Below are 24,112 nucleotides of genomic sequence, written 5' to 3' on the forward strand. Positions count from 1 at the left end.
TATGTGTTGAGGTATGTATTTACCGTTTATCTGAACAGCATTATCACTTAACAGACATCCATGCAATTGTTTAAAAAAAAAAAAAAAAATCAGTGGACAAATCAGTGCTCTAAGGTCACTCACTTCTAAATCTCCACACTTAAGAACTTTAGTTTTAAAAAAATAAATAAATTGAATGTTCCTCTGCAGTTCTAACAGTATTTTAAAGTGTTTCATAAACACATAGACTCAACAGCCACTTTGTTAGGTACACCTGTTCAATGCTAAGTACACTCTGATGAGAGAAGTAGCTCCAACTCAGTACTAGCAAGGTGTACCTAACAACGTGGCCAGTGATAGTAGATTATGAACGGGAAAACAAAACGATATCTACATATCGACAGTTCTGCAAACAACCCCACCCCGACTCCATAAAACCAGATAAACAGGCTTCAGCCCTGAGGAGGGACATTGCTAAAAGCTCTCCATGACCTAAAGGGGATACTATGAAGCAACTTCAGTGTAGGAAGGCTTTCTTTGCGTCGCTCAGACATATGAGATTGTTGATAACCTCTGTTACTAACAGAGCTTGATGTAGAAAACCTAGTGCAGCTTCACTAGTAATCTGGGCTTTCCACTTCAGGGTTGAGAAACTTTAATAACATACAAGAAAATATCATGCCAAAAAGCAAAATGAGTGAGGTGGAACAAATCCAGCAAAAGAGAAACCGTGCAGGAAAGTGTCTTAATGCCTGCTCAATCATCCAGGTACGTAAATCTCCAAAAGTTGATTCTGTTCATCTGGACGTAGCATTTTCAGTGGGAGAAACGTTTCGCCACTCATACCAGGACTGTGCAGTCTTTTTATACCTACAGGCCAGTGGATACTCTTTCCATGATGAGGATGTACACATCCTGATGAGGAAGGGATGCTGGTTTGAACGGGGAGTCAAGGAGGCCATTTACGTGAAAAGGGAAAGACCATCTCTGAATCGAGGAAGGGTACATCTTACAAATGCTGTGATTGCACCCATTCCCCAAATCTGAATTGTACTCATGGCCTTTGATCAGTGGTTGTTGAAGAAGCCTGACGAAACGTTTCTCCCACTGAAAACGAACAGAATCAACTTTTGCAGAGTGCAGAAAAGTGTTCTTTTCTTGTGAATTTATAACTGATTATCGGCAATTAAAAAAAACAACTGGTAAGTGACCAAACATAAAAGAATACCGTATGTGAACATTTGCTGCATCAGTAACCAAACACCTGTAAATTCCAGTGACAATGTGAGAGAGAAAGCATGAGTAACCTAACTGCATGGTTTAGGTTAAGTGGCGTTACTAACGTACCAACCAACAGGTCTGCATATATAAAGTTCTCTTGGGTAGTGATCTAACCATGGTGCGTGCTTTCATTAACAGAATTTATGATAATGGAACTGGTTTTAAACCTAAACTCTAAACACACCTCACTAAGCCATTAATCTCACATAGTACACCCCCGGCAGGCCTGTTCCTGTATTTGTTCAATCACATCAAATAGGAGATATGTCCACCATAGTACTCTAAAGCCTTTGAGTTTAGTTGCACAGTGCTTATAATACATGATTGCTTGATATCAAACAAATAGTTTAAATACTGCAAGTTGAGTCATCCACAGTGGCTGGCCAAAAAACACAACTCTGAGGACTCTTCTGAAATGTTTTCTCAGTATTCAGTGTGTGTGTGTGTATGCACACTTCAGGCCAGCACTTGTCTCTGGCTGCACGTCAACAGGTGTGGCAAGAAGTATGATGCTGTGCCATCATCAGGGATGAGCTCCAGGAATTCTGCGGGGCTCATCTCCATAGCAACTACGACAAGCGTCTCTGTTGACAAAAAACAAGTCTCATTAAACTCAAGTACACACACACAGGAGATGTTACTTCCTCATACTTCTAGTTTCTTTGCCAGTATCAGTAAGTAATTTCCTGATATTTCTTTAATTCCCATCATAATATATCCACTTAGAGAAGTGGCTTGGGGTGTGCCCAGTCTACCCAACCCTGCTACACCCTCAGAGTTCACTTTGTTTAATCATATTGTAATGAATTGCTATTCATTCCCCAGCACAGATATCCAACACTTTCCCAATGACAGCAATTTAGTTGCTGAAGTTACAATTTACTGATGTTCCCTGAACACATTTCATGCAGGCAGTCAATTTTGCTTTTGAAAAGAGGACGATTGACGGTGTCTGTTCAAAACATGACTACACAGAACAGACAGACAGGGGGTTTGGGCTTTCTTGAGAACCACTTTTTCAACCAAGATGAATGACTGAATGAAGTCGCTTGGCACACAAAAACAAAGACCAAATGGTAAAATAAAATTACATCCAGCTATTTTTTTAAGAACCAGTTTAAGTTTTAGACCATTAAACTGATTAAACTGTTGAAACTGTTTGAAGATCTGGACTAAGATGACTTCATTGCTTGTCATTTTAATATTGTATTCTACAGTTTAAATGATTCAAATCTGTTCCCTGAGCACGGAATCCATTATTAATTACAGGGTTCTGAATAGCTGAGGATGTGACTTAAAGTAGGGATTTAATGTGAATTCATTTCATGTCAAAAAAATTTTCAAACCTGCCAGACGGCTTTGCCGCGTAATAAAATTATAAGTCTGAACAATACAAGGTCATTAGTGAGTCATGACTGACGAAAGCACAGCAAATCCTAATTGTTTTAAACGAAAGTGAAAGCTCTTTGGAAAAATACCTCTACCTTTGAGAGCAGCCAGGAGGATGCTGTTGTCTGAGGCTGCTCTTGTGCGATCACAAAGCTCTGGGAGGAGCTTTTGCCACCAAAGTGCCTGCGGAGATTAGACATGTGATTGAGACGGGAGTTGAATTAGGTGCGAAATTAAAAATAAACTAAAAAGTGTAGCTACAGACTTCAAATGTAAGCCCCGTGATCAGTACAGACCATGTTTTTCTCCTGTAACTGGTGATTGGCGTAGGGTATGATCGCTTGAGGACATCTGTCCAGCAACTTCTCAATGCTCCTATCATACTGCCCCCTTCTGGTAGCGCAAAGGAGGTGCAGGCTGAAGCCCCATAAGGTTTCGTCTGACAGGCGCTCCAACAAAGGCACGACGGAGCCCACAGACAGAGATGGACCACACAGCAGAGACTGCACACACAAACAGGAACACTTAAAAATACAATTACAGAATAACAGCAGCTAGATTTTAAATTAAAGTCCACGAGAAGAAAAAGAAACATAAATAAACTGCTATATGTCACCAAGTCCACTACTGATAGCACAGATAAAATGTTTTCTCTTCAAATGTCACTGACCTACATATTTATTGCAACAAGTTCACAAGCCATGGAATGCATGATGGCCCCGTATTACTATAAGTTCCAGTAATGACCGTGAATAGGGCATCACCCTACGTGGAATGCAGCCATCAATTGTACACCTGTGCTTTGCCAGCTGAGACAAGTCAAACGTTTGTCACAAACAAAATGTATTTGTCACTGTGGCGGGGTGTTGTCTGCAGTGCCTCTGCAGGTGAGATGGACACACCTACGCGGCATTGGCAATCATGCCTCGCCGGCATAAAAGCAGTTCCTGACTGTCTTGTTGTAGTCGGTATGTAGTTGGCTGGTGGCTGAAAAGCTGCAGCTGTGTGTGTTTCAGAACAGCAACCGTGTGTGTTAGTAATAAAGATACTGAAAACCATTAAACTGTCAAAATTGTCACACACTGAAAGTCCCCGGGGGCTGAAAAGCGCAGTTACTTCAATGGCCAGTTGAAGATGGCTCCAAAAAACAGCTCCCAAATTTATAGCAGAAGGAAACATTTACAGCAACAAACAAAATAGATTTCCCTCTTCATAATGAATGCACTGGGGATATTTGTTTTGTTTTATAAAAAGGCATAAACCACAACTATCAGCACTTTCTCAACAGGAGTTTCATTTACTGCTGTAGGAGTACTGAGGGTTTTATTGTAAAAGCATTTAAGGGTTTTATTGTGAACAGGAAAAAAAGGGGTCTCTTCACAACCGAGTAGAAGAAATTGTGTTTCCTGCACAGGTTGGGCAGCAATTCAGTGATGTCTCAGTGGCTGCATTAGTCTGTTATACACTAAGGTCCAACTATATTTGGACAATGACAAAGTGTTTTTTCTTATTTTACCTGTTTACTGAAATATCTTCCAATTATAATTATATAATGGAGATCAATGGATTGCATTTGAGGATATCCACATTAAGATTGGATGAAGGGTTGAGGAGTTTTAGCTTGTTAACATGTTCCACCCTCTTTTTAAAGTAACCGGACAGTTAACTCAAATGCCATTTCATGGGCAGGTGTGGGCATTTTCTTTGTTATGTCATTATCAATTAAGCAGATCAAAGGCCTGGAGTTGATAGACCTGTTTTTTTTGCTGTAAACCGACAACATGCGGTCACAGGAGCTCTCTGTGCAGGTGAAACAAACCATCCTTAAGCTGCGTAAACAGAAAAAACCCATCTGAGAAAGTGGTACTATAGTAGTGATGGTGTGATGAAGCCCCGTGAATGTGTCAAATCTTTCCGGCCAATCGGTTCACCAAAAGGCAGATCACACAAAGCAACGTTTAACAGCTCATTTGGATGTGCTGACATCTGCTGGTCATTCCATGTACAGCAGCCCTACTGTGATAATGCAAGGGGCTGACATAACAGTCGATATATAAATGTAAAGATGTATCAATTGGAGAATACCGATATGAGGTCCTGTATAATATAAATATATACATACATACACACACACCTCTTACTAACTATCCTCTCTGAGACTGATTTAAGACTTATTATTGGGCTATAGCATGTCAAAATGCCCCCTAACTGCTAATATTATTTGACCTTTTCGGTTGCTCCATAATTCGCTAACAATCTCCGTGCGCTCTCGTGATGATCCTCGGAATCACCTCAGATCCAGTTCATGCAAAAAACTAATTTTCACCTCTTTTCAGCAGCTCCAATCACATAACAGGACACATCATTTCAGAGAGTCATTGGTCATTCGTCACGTGATATTCTGAAGAACCATACAGGCCTTGACATGGGCTTCATTTGGACACGTCCCCTTTACTCGGCAGTGCCGAGTGAGCTGTCAATGGCCATGAGTACCATTCACAGAGAGTTGGGGAATGGCTGCAATCATAGCATTGTAAGATGGTGAAAGATGGTGAATGGTACTCATGGCCATTGGTGGTCTTTGATCAGCGGGCCTTGATCAGTAGTTGTTGATCAATGATCATGAGAATTTGCATAATTATGATGAAGGAACTGACCTCACAGCCCATTGTTCCTACAGTGGTGCTAGTTTCAGTCATTATGCAAACGTACTATTTATAAGATTGGGGAAACCTGCAATTAACTGAGACTGAAGAAGTCACTTGGATGAGTGACGAAATGTTCCTCCCACTGAAAACGCTACATCCAGATGAACAGAATCAACTTTTGGAGAAAGAAAGCACTGCTGAACTCAGCAACGCTAAAAGACCTGAACACCCACAGGAGACAACAGTAGTGGATGATCACAGAATCATTTCCATGGTGATGAGAAAACCCTTTCACAACAGCCAACCAAGTGAACAACACTCTCCAGGAGGTCGGCGTATCGATGTCCAAGTCTACAGTAAAGAGAAGACTGCATGAAAGTAAATACAGAGGATTCACTGCGAGGTGCAAGCCACTCATAATCCTCAAAAATAGAAAGGCTACATTGGACTTTGATTTAAAAAAAAAAAACATCTAGAAAAGCCAGCCCAGTTCAGGAAAAACACTGTTTGGAAAACTGAAACCAAGATTAACCTCTACCAAAATGATGGAAAGAAAAATGTATGGAGAAGGTGTGAAACAGCTCATCATCCGAGGTAGTGTGATGGCTTGGACATGCATGGGTGTTAATGGGACAGTGACACTGGTGTTTATTGATGATGTGGCAAAGGACAGAAACAGCCAAATTAATTCTGAGGTATTCAGATACACACTGTCTGCTCCAATCCAAAAAAAAAAAATACAGCCAAAGCAACCCAGGAGTTCATTAAAGCAAAGAAGTGGAATATTCTTGAATGGAAAAGTCAGTTACTTAACCCAAGTGATCATGCATTTTACTTCTTGAAGACTAAACTTGGGACAGAAATCCCACAAACAAACAGCAGCTGCAGGGAAGGCCTGGAAGAGCATTAAAAAGGAGGAAACCCAGCATCTGGTGAAGTCCATGAATTCAAGACTGTCATTGACAGCAAAGGGTTTTCAAAAGGTTTTCAACCAAGTATTAGAAATTAACATTTTATTTTCAGTAACCTTTGAGCACCTGAAATGAAGGGATTGTGTTAAAAAACACTTTAGTTCCTCACATTTTTATACAATCTTTTTGTTCAACCCACTGAATTAAAGCTGAGAGTCTGCACTCCAGCTGCATCTGAGTTGTTTCATTTAAAATATATTGTTGTAACATAGAAGCAAAATTAGAAAAAAAGTTGCCTCTGTCTAAAAATTTATGGACTTAACTGTATTGAATCCATGCAGTCAAAGCAGACTTTAGAAAATACCTGCAGTTTGTGCAGCGCCTCCAAGTGTTGGGAACTGGTAATGTCTGTTGGACTTAGAAGAATGAGCCATGGATACAAAGCACCGTAATGAGAGCACGAGTTGACCTGGAACAGACACAAACATGGGAGCAGCTGATTGCATGAAACTCGTGTCTTTATAATCTGGTTATTGAACAAATTAAAAGAATTGGGGGGGGGTGGTTACTAAACAGAGACCACCAAGTAGCCGTACCAGGTCATCAGCACTTTTCAGTGACTTGCGCTTTGGAGCTGTGTGCTTTTCTGACTTTGTATTTGTTAGACGGTCGATGTAGACAGAAGCCAGCCGAAACAGAAGCTCCTGAATGACAGCGTCATTTGATGATGCCATGAGCATCGCCTCCCAGAAGTCGACCTGCAGGCTGTTTTCACAACGCAGCTCCTAAAAGCGTAGAAAGCATCAGATTCTGCAAAACTGAAATTAATTCTACATCCAAGTGTAGAAAGGCAGTAATACAAATCAGCGGGTTGATATACTATCCTCCAGGCACTGCACTTCCAGGTGCCAATAGTACCTTGAATATGTGATCAGCCTCTTCCAGCTTAACTTTGCTGTTCTCATGTAAAGCCACCATGGCAGCCACCAGCAGTCCAGGCTGAGAGTCGGCCATCTGGCGGGTTAAAGCTGTGGGATAAACACGTCTATGCTGGTTTGCACATCCACCATAGAGCAGCAGCCTCGGCTCCTCGATAAACCCGTACACTAGCAGCATCTACGCACAGAATGGAAAGGGACCAACTTTCTTTATTTTGGTCCATTTTGTGTGGAAAAGTATATAATATAAAAAAAAAAATATGGACATACAATTTAAAAAAAAAAAAAGAAGCAATATCATGTAGCAAACTTTGACCTTGCACTGCACCTTGAGCAGTTAGTACACCAAAGAAAACAAGTGAAATCCTGACCTCAGCGTGTCTCTCCATCAGCTGTGTGTACTGCTGCAGGTCACCCAAACGCAGCATCATGGTAGCCATGGTGATTGTCAGTGAAACCGACACGCCCACCGAGTCCTCCAGATTTTGTAAAATTTGCAGCGTCCGAGCAGGACTGACATTTATCATGCAGGGGCTGGTGCACATGCTTATGAGCATTACAGGCTCTGATTGGCTGAAAATGTCAATGACCTGATCAGCTGCTTCCTGCAGGGAAAGAAAGATTAAAAAGGTTCCCCGTCTCTTTTGATTCAATATTTTGTATTTTTTTGTTCCCTTACTAATTTCTTAAGGTTTGTTGTGCATATTTGTCATGTTTAAAACAAATTTTAATATTTGACAAAGACATTCTAAGTAATTACAAAATGGTTTAAAATCATTATTTAAATTATTAAGGGAAAAAAGCTGACCAGCTGTGTGAAAAAGTAATCTCCTCAACTTGTTAAATCATGCTCATTTAGATCTTGTGTACCTGACTGAGGGTCTGCTCTGAGTCTTCTAACAGGAAATGTTTCAGGTAAAACAGGAAGCCAGGGCCATAGGAGGAAGGGCTGCCCGGAAATGGCCGATTCCTGGACATGACCTCTGTGAGTGACAGACCAGACATCCTGTAGTACGGCAGAGCAAGGTGACACTCCCTCTGACCGCCCCTTAGAGAAAAGAAGAGATTAAAAGTTTTGCTGAAACAAATTTTAATAAAATAGCCAGAAAATACAAAAACTGAAGGTAAAGGTGTCCAACAGAGTAAAATCTCATTGACTGAACACATTTAAAAACCCATAAAATGTTATTATCAATACAGAATGTTGGTTGTGTGTTACCTGCTGAAACTGTCTCCCAGCTGGGCACAGTTCTCCCTCAGCGCCTCCTCCAGCACTTGTCGATCTGTCCTGTGATCTGCTGGGCCACCTGGGCCCGTCTGTTGCTCGTCTGATGCGTGTAGTAGAGCAGCACGCAGGAGGAGGTGAGCTTCGCTGAGGAGGTGTCGCAGACTCTGGGCCTGTGGGTTGGTCTCTGCATAACGCTGACTGTACTCAACCTGAAAAACACACAAATCACACACAGCAGATCTGTATTTGTTTACTTTTTCATATTCATCATCAACAGTTGCGCAACACACAATTTGGGCAAATGAGAGTTACCATCTCCTGGTAGAGAGTAAAGGGGGGGACGGTGTCCACAACATAGAGGTTCCATCCATGTCCCGCTGCACTGCTTTCTTTGGTAGAAGACACTGTCCACCTCCTGCTCCTGAGATCAAACATTACACAGCAACATATAGAAAAATTAGCAAAGATTTTGACCATTGAGTCACAACATACACAGGAAGAATCCTGTACTTATACCCACCTTTGTTGTGATCTGTTGTAGATATTTTAACTATTAAAAAAAAATTGCCTTTACAGGACATCAACAAGACAGTACAGACACAATTTTACAAATTCAAACAAACTGTTAAACTGGGCACACACTAAACAACTGTCAGAATGATCATGAGGACATAATCTAGCCTATAAGATCTGCTTCATTTGCTCTCAGTTTTTAGAACCAATTATTGCCTGTTCATCTTTAAACAGGTTTATCATTTGACACCAACGAGTACAATGGTAGCCTGTGAGACTGTAAGTGCCCCTGGCTCCTCGCTTAGTAACACTGCAGTAGGTCTAGATTGATACACCACTTTCCATTTAATTATTAGTTATTAATGATGTTTTTGTCCTGTCTTCCTCCCCTGCCATCTGGTAAACTGCAGATTATACCTAATTTTTTGGCACATTTAGATCACGTGAAGCTACAGATAGACAACTATGATCGTTTAGCTCTCTACATGCGCTGTGCTACATCAGTGGCTAACACTTCACAGCATAATTCAGCTGTTTGTTAAGTGTCTGCCCAGCTTTAACAAACAGTTAGTGAACAGGGTAACAGGAGCTTCATACCAAGGGTATGTTGAGGTGTTTGTTACACGGTGAGGGGCTTGTGTGTGTGCATCCGTGTCAGTCAAAGAGAAAGAGTTACAGGAATCCAGGAACCTCAGTGATAAAATTGTCTTTTTAGGTCAATTCTAACACGATTAGTTTGTGAGAAAAAAAAGACACAAACACACACCGAGGGCAGTTAGGCAGGTTACCATGGCTAGGTTTAGAAACTAAAACAGGAAGTGCTGTCTCTTTTAGACCAAGCTGCAAAACTCACACAAACACTTTAATCATTTGGTTTTTTGGGGCGATCGTGGCTCAAGAGTTGGGCGTTCGTCTTGTAATCGGAAGGTTGCCGGTTCGAGCCCCAGCTCCGACAGTCTCGGTCGTTGTGTCCTTGGGCGAGACATTTCACCCGTTGCCTACTGGTGGTGGTCAGAGGGCCCGGTGGCGTCAGTGTCCGGCAGCCTCGCCTCTGTCAGTGTGCCCCAGGGCGGCTGTGGCTACAATGTAGTTTGCCATCACCAGTGTGTGAATGGGTGGATGATTGTGTATAGTGTAAAGCGCTTTGGGGTCCTTAGGACCAAGTAAAGCGCTATACAAATACAGACCATTTACCATTTTTTAAACAGAAATGACTGACTGCATACTGTCACAGGGTTTCTGAACTTCTTCACAAAACATGCAACTTACTTGCTTAAGACCTTTTCTGCTAGTTCTTTATTTCTTATGAATCCAAAAAAAAGCGATTTTAAATTTTTATATAATTTTATATTTGCCTTTCTTTATTTTCTATATCAAACGGCATGATCACTAAGTTCTTATCAATGAAATAATATGTTGTCTGTGATTTTAGGTTATGCTTTTGGTATATTTGCATTTCTTTCTGTCTGTCAACACGATAGCTGGACAAGTTTTGAATGGATGCTGATAAAAGTTAGTAGAGTCGGGTCATGTTAACAATACGTTCAAATTCTGCCTTACATCCACCAAGGTCCTTAAAATCAACACCATGATTTATTGGTTGACAAAAAGCTTATAACTAAGAAACTATGATTCTTACAAGTGTGGTGTGTATTGTCAACATAAAGAAAGTACCGTATAAGTATTTAAAATATGTAAAATTTGACCTCTGACCTCTCTTCAATCAATAGATTGATCTGAAGGTTGCACGGCTTTAAAAAACTATGTTTCTTAAATAAACTTGTGATCAAAAATTAATTTTACTAAAAAATGAATTGAATCCCACACATGTCCTATATTAACATAAAAAAATAGGTTTCAGCAGGGCAAATAACAAACACCTTCACGCTTTGCTTATTTTTGCTGCACTGCAAACTCCTTAAAGTACGTTTAAAAAGAACAGAGATATACAAATGTACCGAAAATACAACACTATTACCTTAAAGAGTAAATACTGCTTAGAAAGTGACCTCCCTTGGTGGAGGTTTGTGTTCTTGGAGTCCTTTTAGTTTTTTAAAATGTTTTTAATGGAGTTCCTCTAACCTCTACACAGAAGCAAAGAAGAATCATTTAGTCTTGTAACATAAGATTAACAAGGGTTACAGAAGGGGACTTTATAAAGATTTCATTTGAGAACGAGAGTGTTTTGAGGGTCTCATCATTGCAGCTTGGCCTGAAAGTGAAAACAAGGACGGGGGTTGGATGGGTTTTGGGTTTGTCTTACAGTAAGGGGCGTGATAGAAGGCTCTCCAGAGCTGGCGTGGTTGCGGGATCAATTCCCACCGCCAGGAAAATACCAGTCAGCATGTTGTGTTCTTTCAACTCGCTATAATAACAACAACACACACGTACACACATACAGTAAACAGGCTCATAAATGTTCAAATGTTTGTGCGTACATGCATGCACATGCAAGTAACTGCAGGGAAGTATCTGAGGTCAAACCTGAAAAAGCCTTTAAAAATCAAAAGGTGTACAAATCAACATGGCGGCGTGTTTGTGCGTACAACTTACAGGCCCCTGCGCTGTGTGCCGCGTTCGGTCTCCTCCGGTGTCTCTGCGTCGGCGGCAGAGAGCAGGATGACATGGCGCCCGTACACGCACATCGACCGCAGGCCGATGAAGAGCTGCATCCTGAGCGCACAGACCTCCAGGCTGCAGGGTGGGCAGGCCTTACACACACACACACACACACACACACACACACACACACACACACACACACACACACATAAATGTTAAATGTGTTCTCATTTACGGACATGTAATAACAATCCATACAGATATTAGCGCCACCAACTGGATCTCTGCAGTGAGGGGAGCACTGAGGCTGAACTTTCTTTTAAATTAGCTTCGCTTATTGTAAATGCCAGGCTCATACCTTCATGGTCGTATCGATGTAGGGGTCTTCAATCCTGGCTGCTAGAGCTGCACATCGTACTGTAAAACACTGCAATGCACTCCTACCAGCCACACAGAGAAATGTACTTGTAATCCACAAAGAAAGTAAGAACCACAGATTAAAAAATACACACCAACTTTTCTATATTTGGGTATAATTGGAATATCATGGAAATAAGGCTTGATGGGTTTGATGAAAAAGGTAATCTATCTGATGTTTGGTGAACTGTTGAATTTAGAGCCCTATTTTTTTTAAACCCGTGTAAAATGTAAATACACACAGAATGCAGGCTCCTTCAAGGCTGCAGACATACTTTGTTATAACGTGCAACAGGTGGTCTGTTAGCGCCGCCTCCAGGACCTTCTCTGGATACTGATATGCTGACAGGAGCTCAACTCCACCCTTCAGACTGTACAGGTAGCCCGTGGTGGGGAGGGAGAAGAAGCAGAACACACATGTCGCTTCATCGGGAGACACTGACTGGTTACCTGGGGAGAGAGTAACAATCCCTCAAAAACAATGATTGGGCAAAAACGCACACAAGGACAAAAAGAAAAAGGATTATTTTTTACAACATGAGCAAACTGCACCGAAATGTGAAGGTGCTGTAGAAATACCACAGAGATATCTCTATAGCAATGAAGCTTTACATGCACTCATCACGGGCATGAATGTCATGGTATGACACTTCACTGAAATGCAATGTTTTTTTAAAGTCATTAAGGATGCGTGCTGTGCAGTCATTTCACACTAGAGCAAAACAAAGAGTTCAAAACATCATTAAAAGTCCAAAATTACCATGAAATTCATGCCTGTGATGACTGAATGTAAACTCCTGAACATACTACAAAGTCTCAGAAAAAAAAATTCCATTTCTCCTCATTTCAAAACAGATCATCTTCCACTGTTAACTCGACACTGATGTTGTACTCACCAGTGAAGAACGGGTAAAGCTGCAGGGAGTGAAGCTGCATCTCATCCATGCTGCATCCTTGGAAGAACTCTGGAGAAAAGTGCCTGCAGGACCGGAGGGAGTTCAGTCAAACCTCAGCTGGGAGAAATATTCTTAAGGAACAAACTCAGAAGTGCAGACACACCTGAAAAGAACGTAAGAAAGTGCATACTGCCTTCCTTCTTCCAGCCCGGTTTTTTCAATGCTAACTGGGATGTCGCAGTCTTTAGCTCGATCGCCAAGTAACTCCTGGTGTCTCGGAACAACCAGAAAGTCAGCCTGGTCTTCCAGATATTCTGCTGTGCATGCAGAAAGATCACAGATTGCATATCACAGGTCACTCCTACATTTGATAAAATGTCTCATGCTCTGCTGCATGTGGACAATTTCAAAGTATGAGCTTGAATGCATTTTTTATGTTGTTTTCTTAGTATTAAATCTGTAGAATAAAACCAAAAAGAATGCTTGAGAACTCTGTAAAAATGTCTAATTGACAGCTTCAGTAATGTAAGTCATATTCATAAAGGTCTCTGTACTCATCCCTTTCTAGTTAAATAGAAAAAAAAAAATCACCCCAAAGCCACGACTTAAAACACATTATAGAGCATTTACATGTGTGCCGTTACCGTTATTTGTGTCCAGTGGTTCCTCCAGGGTTTGGGGTTCAGAGGTTTCATCCAGTTTTAATATCAAGACTTCCAGCTCTCCTTGCACAGCCACATATGTGTCGCACAGTGCCACCTAGCGGTCAAAATATTTAGGAAAAAAAAAAAAACAAGGAAAAATGCTTAAGTTAGAAATTTCCCAGTACGACAGAAATTGTTCTCTTTCTCTCATTATGTAAATGCAAGCTATCCACTCAGAAAAGGCTTACATTTTTAAATATAAATAGGTGCAGTGAACATGGTTGATATAACAGTTTGACACAGTCACAGATAAAAATAAGTGAAGAAAAGCACCTGCTTAGGTGTGATTTTTGGAAGGTGCAGGATGACGGAGCGTTCAAAATCCAGGACGGAAAGATTCTGGCTGGAACTTGAAGACTGAGCTGTTGGTAGAAAACAGGCCTATTGAACAGAAGCTTTTTAGTCCTAATTCACATCTAATGTAAACTCTTTGCCATATGAAATAAAATACACACGGCTCATTGTAAGACATCCTTCTCTGATCAATGATCAGATGATGATTTGTAGATAGTTGTGATACAAAATGAGTGTTTGACTGAAAATATCTTAATAAATTAATAAATGTGTGTTTTTTAGTTACCTTGACTCTGACCGCAGCGCTGCCGAGTGTTTGGCCAGCTGCTCTGAAGACTCTGATTCTCCTGATTTTCCTCCCAAAGAAACAAACATTATTCCAGTGTAACATAGTGTGTAGGTTATCAGTGAGTCTGCTCATTTTCGATGAGAGACGTTACCACAACATTTGATCTTTTTACAGCCAGCTATTAAAATAAATGGTGTTAAGCTGCCACCTTAACAAAACCTTGTAAAGGTACTCATCATATTTGGAAAATACTTTAAAATCTTCTAAAAAAAGAGTGCAAGTTACCAACAGTATGTGCGGGAAAAAAATCTTTATGTCCAAGACGTCATATTATATTGAAGAGATATTATTTAAAGCAGGGATGTTAAACATAAGGCGTGGGGGCCTGAATTGGCCCATTAAAGACTCCCATCTGGCACACAAAGCACCATATCACAAATCAGTACCACAAAATGGTGTATTGAATAAATGCAGCATCCATTCTGTCCTGAGTCCAGCATGAGAGGAAGACCAAAGCCCAACGGAGATGCTTAAGAAGCACTGAAATTAATGTGGGAGGTATTGTGGAGCAGCAGACAAAGGTTGAAGCACCTTGAAATCGACCCTTATCACAAAAAAAGTAACAAAAACTTAAATAAACAGTCTTTAACAAATTAAAGACATTATTGAATTGTAAATTTAAATGCAGATAAACCCCATAACGTCAATAAAGCAGGTAAACTTTGATTAAGAATTGAGTTCTTACCAGGTTCTGCTGGTTGTGTTGTCTCAACGTAAAGAGAACCAGAGTGTTCTCAGAGCCAACCAGCAGGTCTCCTCTAACCGGGCAGCAAGACACGGCAATGGGCCGCTCTGACAGAGGGATCTCAATAATCTCCATCTGCACTCCACCCCACACAGATGCTCCACCCAGCAAGTGGCCCAACAAACGAACCCCAACGCGGGCTTTCTCCTCTGCCTGAACAGAGGGCAAATAAGGCATTAACATATTTCCCAGTGTGTAATTAGAAAACAGCAATATACATGACAGCTGCAGACTGCCTTTGGTGGAATATAATTTGCTTATTTCTTCTTGCTCTCAGCATAATTTATCCATAACTATGCACATGTTTAAACGCCCTTTATACCATTTGCTTTGACAGTCTGTCTCTAACATAGGTAAGCTTGGACATATGACCATTGAGACTAATTGAGGGTGCTCGTGACCTCAATTTGAAGGTTTGGTATAGTATACCGTGATATGAAGATAACAGGATGTACAGTTCAAATGAAGACAGCTAGCTAGAGAGCTAGAACAATCTGACAACAACATCTGACTACCAGTTTCAAAAAATTCACAGTTTAAATCTGAGAGATAGTTTTTTCTTACAAAAGCTTATTATATTCCTTAGTTTAATCACATTAAAGCAACATAAGATTTATGCATAGAACCATAATTAAACTAATTCACAATGAGCCGAGTCAAGTTTGCCATTCCAATGAAACACATTGGAGATGATCTGCATCCATTAGAGCAGACTGATAGACTGACTGACTGATTATGTGTTAGCATCTATCTGCATTCGTAATCTAGATGCTAGTTATTTACAAACCTTTGTGAGCTACGCTTTGTGAGACTGACCGCAGTCATTTCTAGGTGGACTGCAACTGCTTGGAGACAGGTTGCATACCACCAGAGTGAGGTAATCCTAGTTAAAGGTGGTGTGCATTCAACCTCTGGCCAACCAGTTGGTCACTGCAACTACTTGCAATCTGCCGCCGAATGAAAAATCACCTCGCAACCACTTTTTCCCCTAACCACAAGGAGGTTTCTGTCCTATTTTTACTCTTGGTGATTTGGACTCGAGATGGTTCTTGTGTACCTGGTAACGCCAGTTGGTGTATGCTCTCAGGTAGGTGGCATTGTTCTTTTCCTCAATGGTCACCAGGTAGTCTCCTAGAAGTGAGTGAGCACAGAGGAGGCAGTGATAAAACCCAAGATTTTTCAGTGTCTAGAGTCTTTATTTTTGATGCCTTTCCAGTTTACACTGTCATCACTTGAAGCCATTTTGCTCACATATGGGAGACAGACAGCAAAAAAGTGAATGTCAGTACAGAGGGTAGAGGAAGACAGGAAATGTCTTTACCTATCTTGCTATGCTGGATGCTCCTCACAGCGCCCATGGTGGAAAAGCGGCAGATGAGGGGGCAGCCCTCCACCTCCACATTGTACGCCTCCACCTGGATTCAGTTCAGCACAACAGTGTCAGGCTACTACAAAGGGTTAGTTACTAAATGCTTAAGTAAGATGAGGAAGACAAAGCATCAATAATAACCTTTGAGCATGATGTAATTCAAGTGGTCTGGAGCGAAATTAACTCGTCCCAGTGGAGTTAACGGGACTGATATGCCCTCAAATACCTTTGCACATCTGGTGGGAGAGGCTTAACACAAAGCTGACTATTTTATCTTATTTTTGCCTCGCTACCACCAAAGTCATTACTAAAATAAATACATTTTTAAAAAGGTCACAAACTGTAAACATAAGCACATTAAAGCAACCTTGCATCCTCCAGTCGCCACCACAAAAATAGCTCCACCTCCACAGCAGACCAGTCCGGGTTCCTTCTCCACCTGAGCCACAGAGTGGGAAAGCAGTGAAGACAAGAGCGTAGGTAATAAAACACGGCTGACACGGGATCAGCGTCAGTCAGGTTTCACTTTACCTGCACAATCTGCTGAGAGGAGAAAGGATGGCAGTTGTAGACGTGCACCATGTTTGGTCTTCTGGCAAAAGGACTCTGTACAAGGTGGAAATTTAAAACAAGAAAAAAAAAAACCAAAACATTAGTTAAGGTGCTTCATTCTTACTTTATCTGTGTTTCTCAGAGGCTTCATCCATCAGGGTAAACAGGACTACTACAAGAAAAGGGATGCACTTAGTCTCAGGCGCTGGATTGTTTATCGATGAGGACTGATGCCATCTGGAAAGTTTTTCCTTTATTTGACACATTGGGCTAATTTGCATACTTGCACATATAATTCTCGTGCAGTTTTTTTTTTTTTTTACTTTTTACACATAAACATCATATCACACACACATGAATTTCACACGAAAGTGTACTTCCTCCATTTCTTTGGTAGATATTTGTTGGCGTTTACTAGGAAAAGTTGTTGTTTTTTTACTGATCTGCAGGTCTGCGTCACAATTCAACTTACTTTTGACCAGTGAATTAGGCTAAAAACTCTTTCTGCAGACTTTCTCTCAAACTTTAACATCAGTCAGGGGGGGAAAGGCGAAACTATCGCAATTAAATCTCAGAGACCTGCGGGAACAACACGGTTGTAATAAAGGTAAAAAGAAAAAACACACTACAAACCTCTGCATTCAAGCCTGAATTTCTAGCCGTCCATGTGGGCCCGAAGCAGGGCTGTGGTCATCCCTGTGACTTATTTCTGTAATCGATATCACATGCAGCAGTCTTGTGAGCAGCAGCAGCCCCCGATTGTCTCACTTCACATCACATGAGCTCTTCGACCGACTATTTTCGTTCTTCTTACTTTTTTGACTTTCTACATAAAACATGCGACAGACGTTTTCCTTCGTGAAGTCGCTTTTCTCGCGGATTCTCCTCTCTTCCTACTTGAGCTTCGCTGCTGCAGTTTATTGATTTCACGCCGCAAAGAAAGAGGAAGTAAAACGTCAACCACAACAATCCAGCGCCCGCCCTTTTCTGGTTTTGATTGGCTTACGAGCCTGCTTGTATTGGTTCAATTTTTTTATTGGTTATCGAGCTGTCATAAAGTAAAGGGCTGGTTCTGTTTTGTCTTTTGTCTTAAATATTTGTTGACATTTTTCATATACTTTCGTGACTTCTTGTAACCCATTACCATTTTGCAGATAGTATGATATATCATAGTATCGCAGAGCAGTTTGCCTCCTCCATCCAGCTTAGAGTATGAGTCCTGAGAGACAGGGCACCACTAAGGAGGGCCAGGGGGGGCCACTGGCCACCCCTCAAAATTTGAGGGTCGCCCCGGTAAGATTGTCTTATGTTGGTAATAATTTTAATAAACGTGAGCACAAGAGAGAGGAAGGCACCCTGCAATGAGTTGAAACATTAACTTGTTATTTATTCCTGATTATACAATTTTTGTCATTCGGATTGTGTCACTTTGCATGTTCCTCACAATTTCCAGGCGTCACCCCCTCCCCTCTGCTGCACCCCTGCACTCTTCTGTTTTTGGTGTGCCAACCCAATATTTTTAGTGACCCCCCATATGGCCACCCCATTAAAAAAAATCTGGAGGCTGCCCTGCTGAGAGAGACATCTTACTTCAATAAAAGTAACAACTAAACGATTAAAGTAAAATAACAAATTAAAAATTAAAATTAAACTTTAACACTGCAGATTAGTCTTCACAAGTGATCCCTACTATTTTAACGTATCAAATACAGCACCTTCACCAAAGCTGGAATGTCGCTGTCTAAAGTGAGTCTAATTATACTGCGAATGTCACATCAGCACCAATTCACCCATCAGTCAAATGTGAAGCAACACTGGGGCTGATTTATGTGAAATTGTAACTCAGACCACTGGTTGAAAGAACATTACAAATGACACACTTTGTAATTATCAAGGATTTATTTTTACATTGGTGACAGAATTATTTTATTATGTATTTATTTTGTAACTTGTCAGATCAGATCAGTTTTATGTTGCCGTTTTAGGTGAATGGAAAGAATAAGGTGATGTTATATTTTATAGAATCAATAATCAACTTCCAAAGGATGAAAATTAAATAAAAGAAAACATTTAACAGATTTGAACATGACAGCAGATATCCAAAGGGGGGCTACCATCATATCTGCCCTCTAACCTCTGTATCTGTAGATAACCTACAAAGGGGCACCAGATATAGTGAATCAGTGATTGATTACCTCTGTGAAATAGTGACTGTATCTCTAAAGGGACAGCTGAAAATATTTCAGAAGTCTTTTGGCACCATTTTACCTGATAATACATACATTTTTCTATTTCCTCTCTGCCTACTCTTGAGAACTACTCGTGGTACACTATTAACTATTTATTCAAATTTCATCAGTTCAAAAGACTCAGAACAAAATAATTTCCACATATTTGGAAAAGCAGTTTTCCAGATGAAATACATAACATACAGTGCAGATTAGGACTGTATACCAATAATGTTTCTATAGCCATTTAAATATATGACTTTCAAAGCTCAACGTTAGTGGAGTAAAGGTAGTGCTACTTTGGAAAGAACCATTTCAATTTGTGGCTTTCCATTTTCCTCCACAAGATGGCATCGTCCCTTCTTAAATACTACACGATTATTCCCAGTTGTTGCCCAGTAATACCAGTACTTAGATGTTGTGATGCAAAGAGCCGTATGCGTTTTGGGATCAGCCCCTCTTGAGGGATTGTTGCTGATTCGCTTACGTTTCTTGATGAATTGATTTGCTATATTTTGTAACTTAAAAACCGTCAGATTTAGTTTCAATCAAAAAGTGTAACGTGAGGTGACAAATACAACAAACAAACAACAACGCAGAACAAAAACTCACGTATAAAGTTAAGTGGTTTTAGGTTTTAGTTCAGTCTTTATTTTGAAGACGGAAGTCTTTTATTTTGAAAGGAAGACAATTTCGCCAGAAAGTAGCAGACGAAACATGAAAGTTAGGGAGACCAGGTGGAAACGTACATTTAATTAAGTTATTAATTCTATTTTTCTTAAAAAAAAATAAAGTCTACAATGTGAACAAGGTATATACAACTTTAGAGTTGGCTAATGACTATTTGTGGGTTGATTTTGTTTCACCTTTTTTGTCCAGGTTTAAACCAATGACTATAGAAAACAGTTTTCTACAGTCATTGGTTTAAACTTAATTTGAAAAGGCGCCCGGTTGATTAGCATGTAAATTATCAGGATGTCTAAGCCGGAATGCTAACTAGCTACTGCGTTCGAAAGTTTTGTATCCGTTTAAATATTTTACTTTTAATTTTGCTTACCTTTGCTCTTGAAAATAAATACATCGCAAATGGTGCTAACTGTACCACCTGCAAGTGACTCAGTAATCAAGTCTGCAACCCAATGGCCATAATTAGATTTAACTTACACTCAAAACCCCGAAAAGTCTCGTGTAACCTAAACGTTTGATGATATTTTAATCGGGGGTTTATTTAGATCATAATTTAAAAGAAATGACGGTGCAGAGAAACAGAAACGCCTCTAGCCTTCACAGCGGATAACACGCAGACTCAGCACACGGGCTCCTTTTCTGACAGAGCAGGACACCCTTTAAGTCCTGCTCCTCCACCCTCCAAAGACAGTGCTGCCGGAGGGCTTTTCCAGCCAATTAGCACCACCTTGATTTGCATTTGCCCCGCCTGGTCCTGCCACAGCATCAGAAGGTAACTGTAAGGTAGCCAACGAAGCGCCACTTTTACATGCCTTTTAATTGGCACTAGAGAAATAAAACGAAGACGCGTACTGTAGTTCAATTTTTCGTTGTCTGCTGCGGTCCTGACAGATACTCCGGGGTCGGGGCTTTTCTCTGACTGTAGTAACTGAAATGGATGATACCATCTGCCCGCTAAGACTACACCGTCCCAAAACCAGGGTGCTGTAATCAGTACTCTGGCAGTGGGGGTCTCCTATCAGCTTTGCATTACATCCCCAGCAGATGTGCAGGCTGCAGGCAGCAGCCCGTCTGTGTCGCTCTGCAACTCTCTCAAGGTAAGACTGGTGTATGGGCACTTTTACCTTTAGGATTATTTGTTGCAAAAAAGCGAGAGAAATACGGTAAAGCTCCGGAGAGTCTTAACCATTTAAATCCCTTCTAATCGCTGCACTGAACTAGTGTGCATGTTTGAACTGCTAGGAGTTAAGACTTTGTGTGCTTGGAGGTGAAAGTGAAGCAGAACTGTTTTGCACTCACTTCTTTAACTTCTTTTACTGTTTTTCTAAATTGGCTTTTTAATGTAACTATTAAGTTACAATTATTGCAGGACACATTCAAGTTACATGGCATAAAAACTTCCTCACAAATATCCCTCAGACACTGGATGGTTTTGTTTTTTTAATAACATGCTGAGGACATTTTGCTGTATTTAGCAAGAAAGATGAAACTGCAGAACTGCTAAATTCCACACAAGTAATAACTAGCTGTAAATTATCCTGGGTACATATCTGCAGTCATGTTTTATAGGCTAGAAATCTGTTGGCTCAGAGCTCATGAAAGCATTTCAGAGATTCAACCAGGGGTGTAAAATTAAACCCAACACACACCTTTAAGCGTGAAACAACTCTTTATGATATTAATTCAAATCACATATCAATTGTTGTCAGTCAAGCTGTTATAAGTATTGTCTTTGAGGGAAAGAGTGCAGTGTAGGTGATCCTTTACTGGAAATTGTGTACTTTTATGGGCTTAAATTACACTAAGTATTTTCCTCTTTCCCTTGAGGGTTGTAAAGATGCTTGTATTTAAATACTCTAATAAATCAGTGTAAATTTGCATCCCATAAAACGCTGAAATCATCTTGGGAGAAGAGAATGAAAACTTTGAATGAAATGTAACTTTTGGAGGCAAAAATCCAAACCAAATGAAAGTTGCTGGTATTGTGGTGCAGTGTGATAGTAACTTTTCTCTTTGGACCAGGAGGACAGTGAAAGTCTTTCAGCGTTTCGTACAAATAAGATGTTTGCTGTTGTGTGGCTACTTAGCTGCAAGCCTGGCCTTGCTCGATATGCAGGTGTGTGTGATAACTTGATGACGTTGTTAAATTCACATATCCCCTTGGGCAGTGGTTTAGCGTCGGCACACATATACGCGTTCACAAAATCCTGGCAGCTGCCAAGCAGATTTAATTCTGTTTCTTTGAGACGGAACTGTAGAGCAAATGGATAGAAATGCATAGATGATGGTAGGGAGGACAGCTGGAAATGAAAAGGATGCACAAACATGACGTGAGGAGGATGAGGAAAACACAGATGATGAAAGAAAATGAAGAGAGGGGAAGTAGATGGAAAACAAGAAGTTTTTCTAAAAGAAAATAAAGTGAAAGGGGAGAGACTCAAAAGTATTTTTGCAGACTAAGAGGAGAACAAGCAACAAGAAAGCTTTTTTGATTTTGTCCTACTATGGTAACTCATTGACTTCTCCTCATCTGTTATATTTCTTCTGCTTCTATAGTTACTGTAACCTACAGATAAACATGTTTTGAAGGCGGCTTCAGACTTGTTCTTAAGGCGAGCACCCGACCACAGGGAGAAAATGATATTCCACATCATTCACATATTTATTTTCACACCTCTGAAGAGGTCGGGGAGTTTTTTGACTAACTATAATGTTGCCTGCATTTCAGTGCACAGTTCAAGTTTCAGTGAACACATTCAAAGCGAGTAAATTGGTGTTTATGGTGCTCACATTATAGATGTATGGTTTTTCTACTTGGTTTTTGATGTGCTGCAGACATTTATGCCAGGTAAGCCCTGCAAAGCCCAAGTATTGCAAATGTACCCTGCATTGAGCTGCAGTGATGCAAAGCAATGCTGGCAAGCAGCTGAGATCAGTAATGAAAAGATGCATGCGTGGTGTGTAATTTGAAATGGGGGGAATCAGTTCTGTTAGATGGCTGGATCTGCCATCTGTGATAATTTCCAGTTGCAAATGACTGCATGTTTGAGTTTACAATAAATACTGAAAGATGGGAGCTGCCTGGGTCCAACTGTTTGTCTTCCAGTAACGCATTACCATAACTAAGGGTAGGTGTTTTACAAATAGCACACCATATAGAAACAATATAAAAAATAAGGTTTTCTTTTCCTTTTTATAATAGCAAAAGTTTGTTTTAATACCTCATTATTATGATTATGTCTCTTGCTATGTATTGCTTCTATAAGTGGCCCCACCCTTTTTAAAAAAAACTAAAATTCCCCCAGTTGTTTTTGCATTTTTCCAGCTAATAGCATAGTAGCATAAAGAGTATGACATTTGAAAAATGTGCAAAGTGAGCTGAAATTGGTGGATGCGTTTCAGCAGACAAACGTGAAGAAACCTTACCTGCCACCTGGAATGTTGGCCTTTTGTTCTATGTGAGGGGAAAGCATCTTCTCTCTGCCCAGTGCCCTTCATTTAAAATAATCAAACACTTTGCTGCGATGCTGAGTAACAGGAGCTGGAATTGCCTTGGTGATGATGCTGATGTTATTTTTGCAGCTTAATTCAATTGGTTGGATTGTGTCAGTCTAATGTGATTGGCAAAATGGATGCCCTTGGAGTATAAAAGGCAGCCAATACAGGCTTTAGACAGTGGCTGGGGGGGAAAGGGAAATTGTCCTCTAATGCTGTCTTGGCTTCTCTGGCCTTTGAATTTGTTGTTTGCCATAGCTGCTTTGGTATTCGGTAAGTATCTATCAAATAGCCTGGCCTCTTTAGATCATACAGCAAGGGAGACTATTTATATGCTATAGTAAAAATGCATGCTGTGACAGCGCCCCAGAGAAATGTGGTCATGGGAAACAGCTGAGGTCAAACCAACAGGAAGTGGAGAGGAGAGGAAGAAGAACTCTCAAGGGACAGAGTGTAGTTTTCTTGATGGTGAACTTGTTGCCTGGTTCTACTGGAAATTCCAGTATGATTCTTTACTGCTCACTTTATTTGTACTCATGTGCTGGTTTCTTCTGAGCTTTTATGTTCTGGCAGCTCTATTGGGAATATGCTAGCAGATCCCATTCTTTGTATATTAAAGAAAAATGTAGAAAAGACATCCCAGAAATTTCTGATGAGACCTTTCTCTTTGCCCAGTTGTTGTCATCTCTATCGAACTGCCTTATGAAGGCAAGAAGGGCATGCAATATATGACGTTTTTCCCCAACTTATCCAACTCCCTTAAACCTCCACCACAGTTTTCAGATTTGTTCCTAGATTTTGGGATCATCTGGAAAGACTCTGTTATCTTCCAGCAGCCATGTGGAGCCTTGTAAAATCTTTATGAGATAAACCACTCGCAATATCTGGGAGAAGCCTCAACACTTTAAAATGATATACAGCTGTTCA

General features: G+C 40.5%; 2 protein-coding genes across 8 annotated transcripts in view; one reads left to right on the top strand and one right to left on the bottom strand.

The window, feature by feature from the left end:
- Nucleotides 1-23,201, bottom strand: hps3 (HPS3 biogenesis of lysosomal organelles complex 2 subunit 1). 5 transcript variants are annotated; one of them, XM_082511460.1, is made up of 25 exons: nt 23,117-23,201; nt 16,755-16,829; nt 16,591-16,662; nt 16,176-16,269; nt 15,912-15,985; nt 14,795-15,007; nt 14,047-14,107; nt 13,740-13,828; nt 13,407-13,521; nt 12,926-13,079; nt 12,763-12,845; nt 12,142-12,316; nt 11,808-11,889; nt 11,441-11,598; nt 11,151-11,252; nt 8,687-8,795; nt 8,366-8,583; nt 8,017-8,194; nt 7,518-7,751; nt 7,127-7,324; nt 6,805-6,993; nt 6,573-6,677; nt 2,946-3,152; nt 2,745-2,832; nt 1-1,844 (listed from the first exon to the last, which is right to left on the bottom strand). In XM_082511460.1, exons 1-25 carry the CDS (start codon nt 23,186-23,188, stop codon nt 1,717-1,719), a joined length of 3,273 nt encoding a protein of 1,090 aa, XP_082367586.1. In that variant the 5' UTR covers nt 23,189-23,201; the 3' UTR covers nt 1-1,716. The 5 variants fall into 5 exon arrangements, with proteins under 5 accessions (XP_082367586.1, XP_082367585.1, XP_082367584.1 ...); XM_082511459.1 differs by having other exon boundaries at nt 12,926-13,076; nt 14,047-14,116; nt 23,117-23,200; XM_082511458.1 differs by having other exon boundaries at nt 14,047-14,116; nt 23,117-23,200.
- bcar3 (BCAR3 adaptor protein, NSP family member) overlaps nt 19,755-24,112 on the top strand; it is a 96,997-nt gene continuing 92,639 nt past the window's right edge. Inside the window, exons 1-2 of one of the 3 annotated variants that reach the window (XM_082511467.1) lie at nt 19,755-20,462; nt 20,582-20,787. The gene's annotated coding sequence lies outside the window, so the exon portion shown is untranslated. Of the gene's footprint in view, nt 20,788-24,112 lie in introns of all 3 variants that reach the window. The other 2 variants (XM_082511466.1, XM_082511468.1) reach the window with 2 other exon arrangements.

This window comes from Aulonocara stuartgranti (assembly GCF_965226115.1).
Source record: "Aulonocara stuartgranti genome assembly, chromosome: 17".
NCBI lineage: Eukaryota > Metazoa > Chordata > Actinopteri > Cichliformes > Cichlidae > Aulonocara > Aulonocara stuartgranti.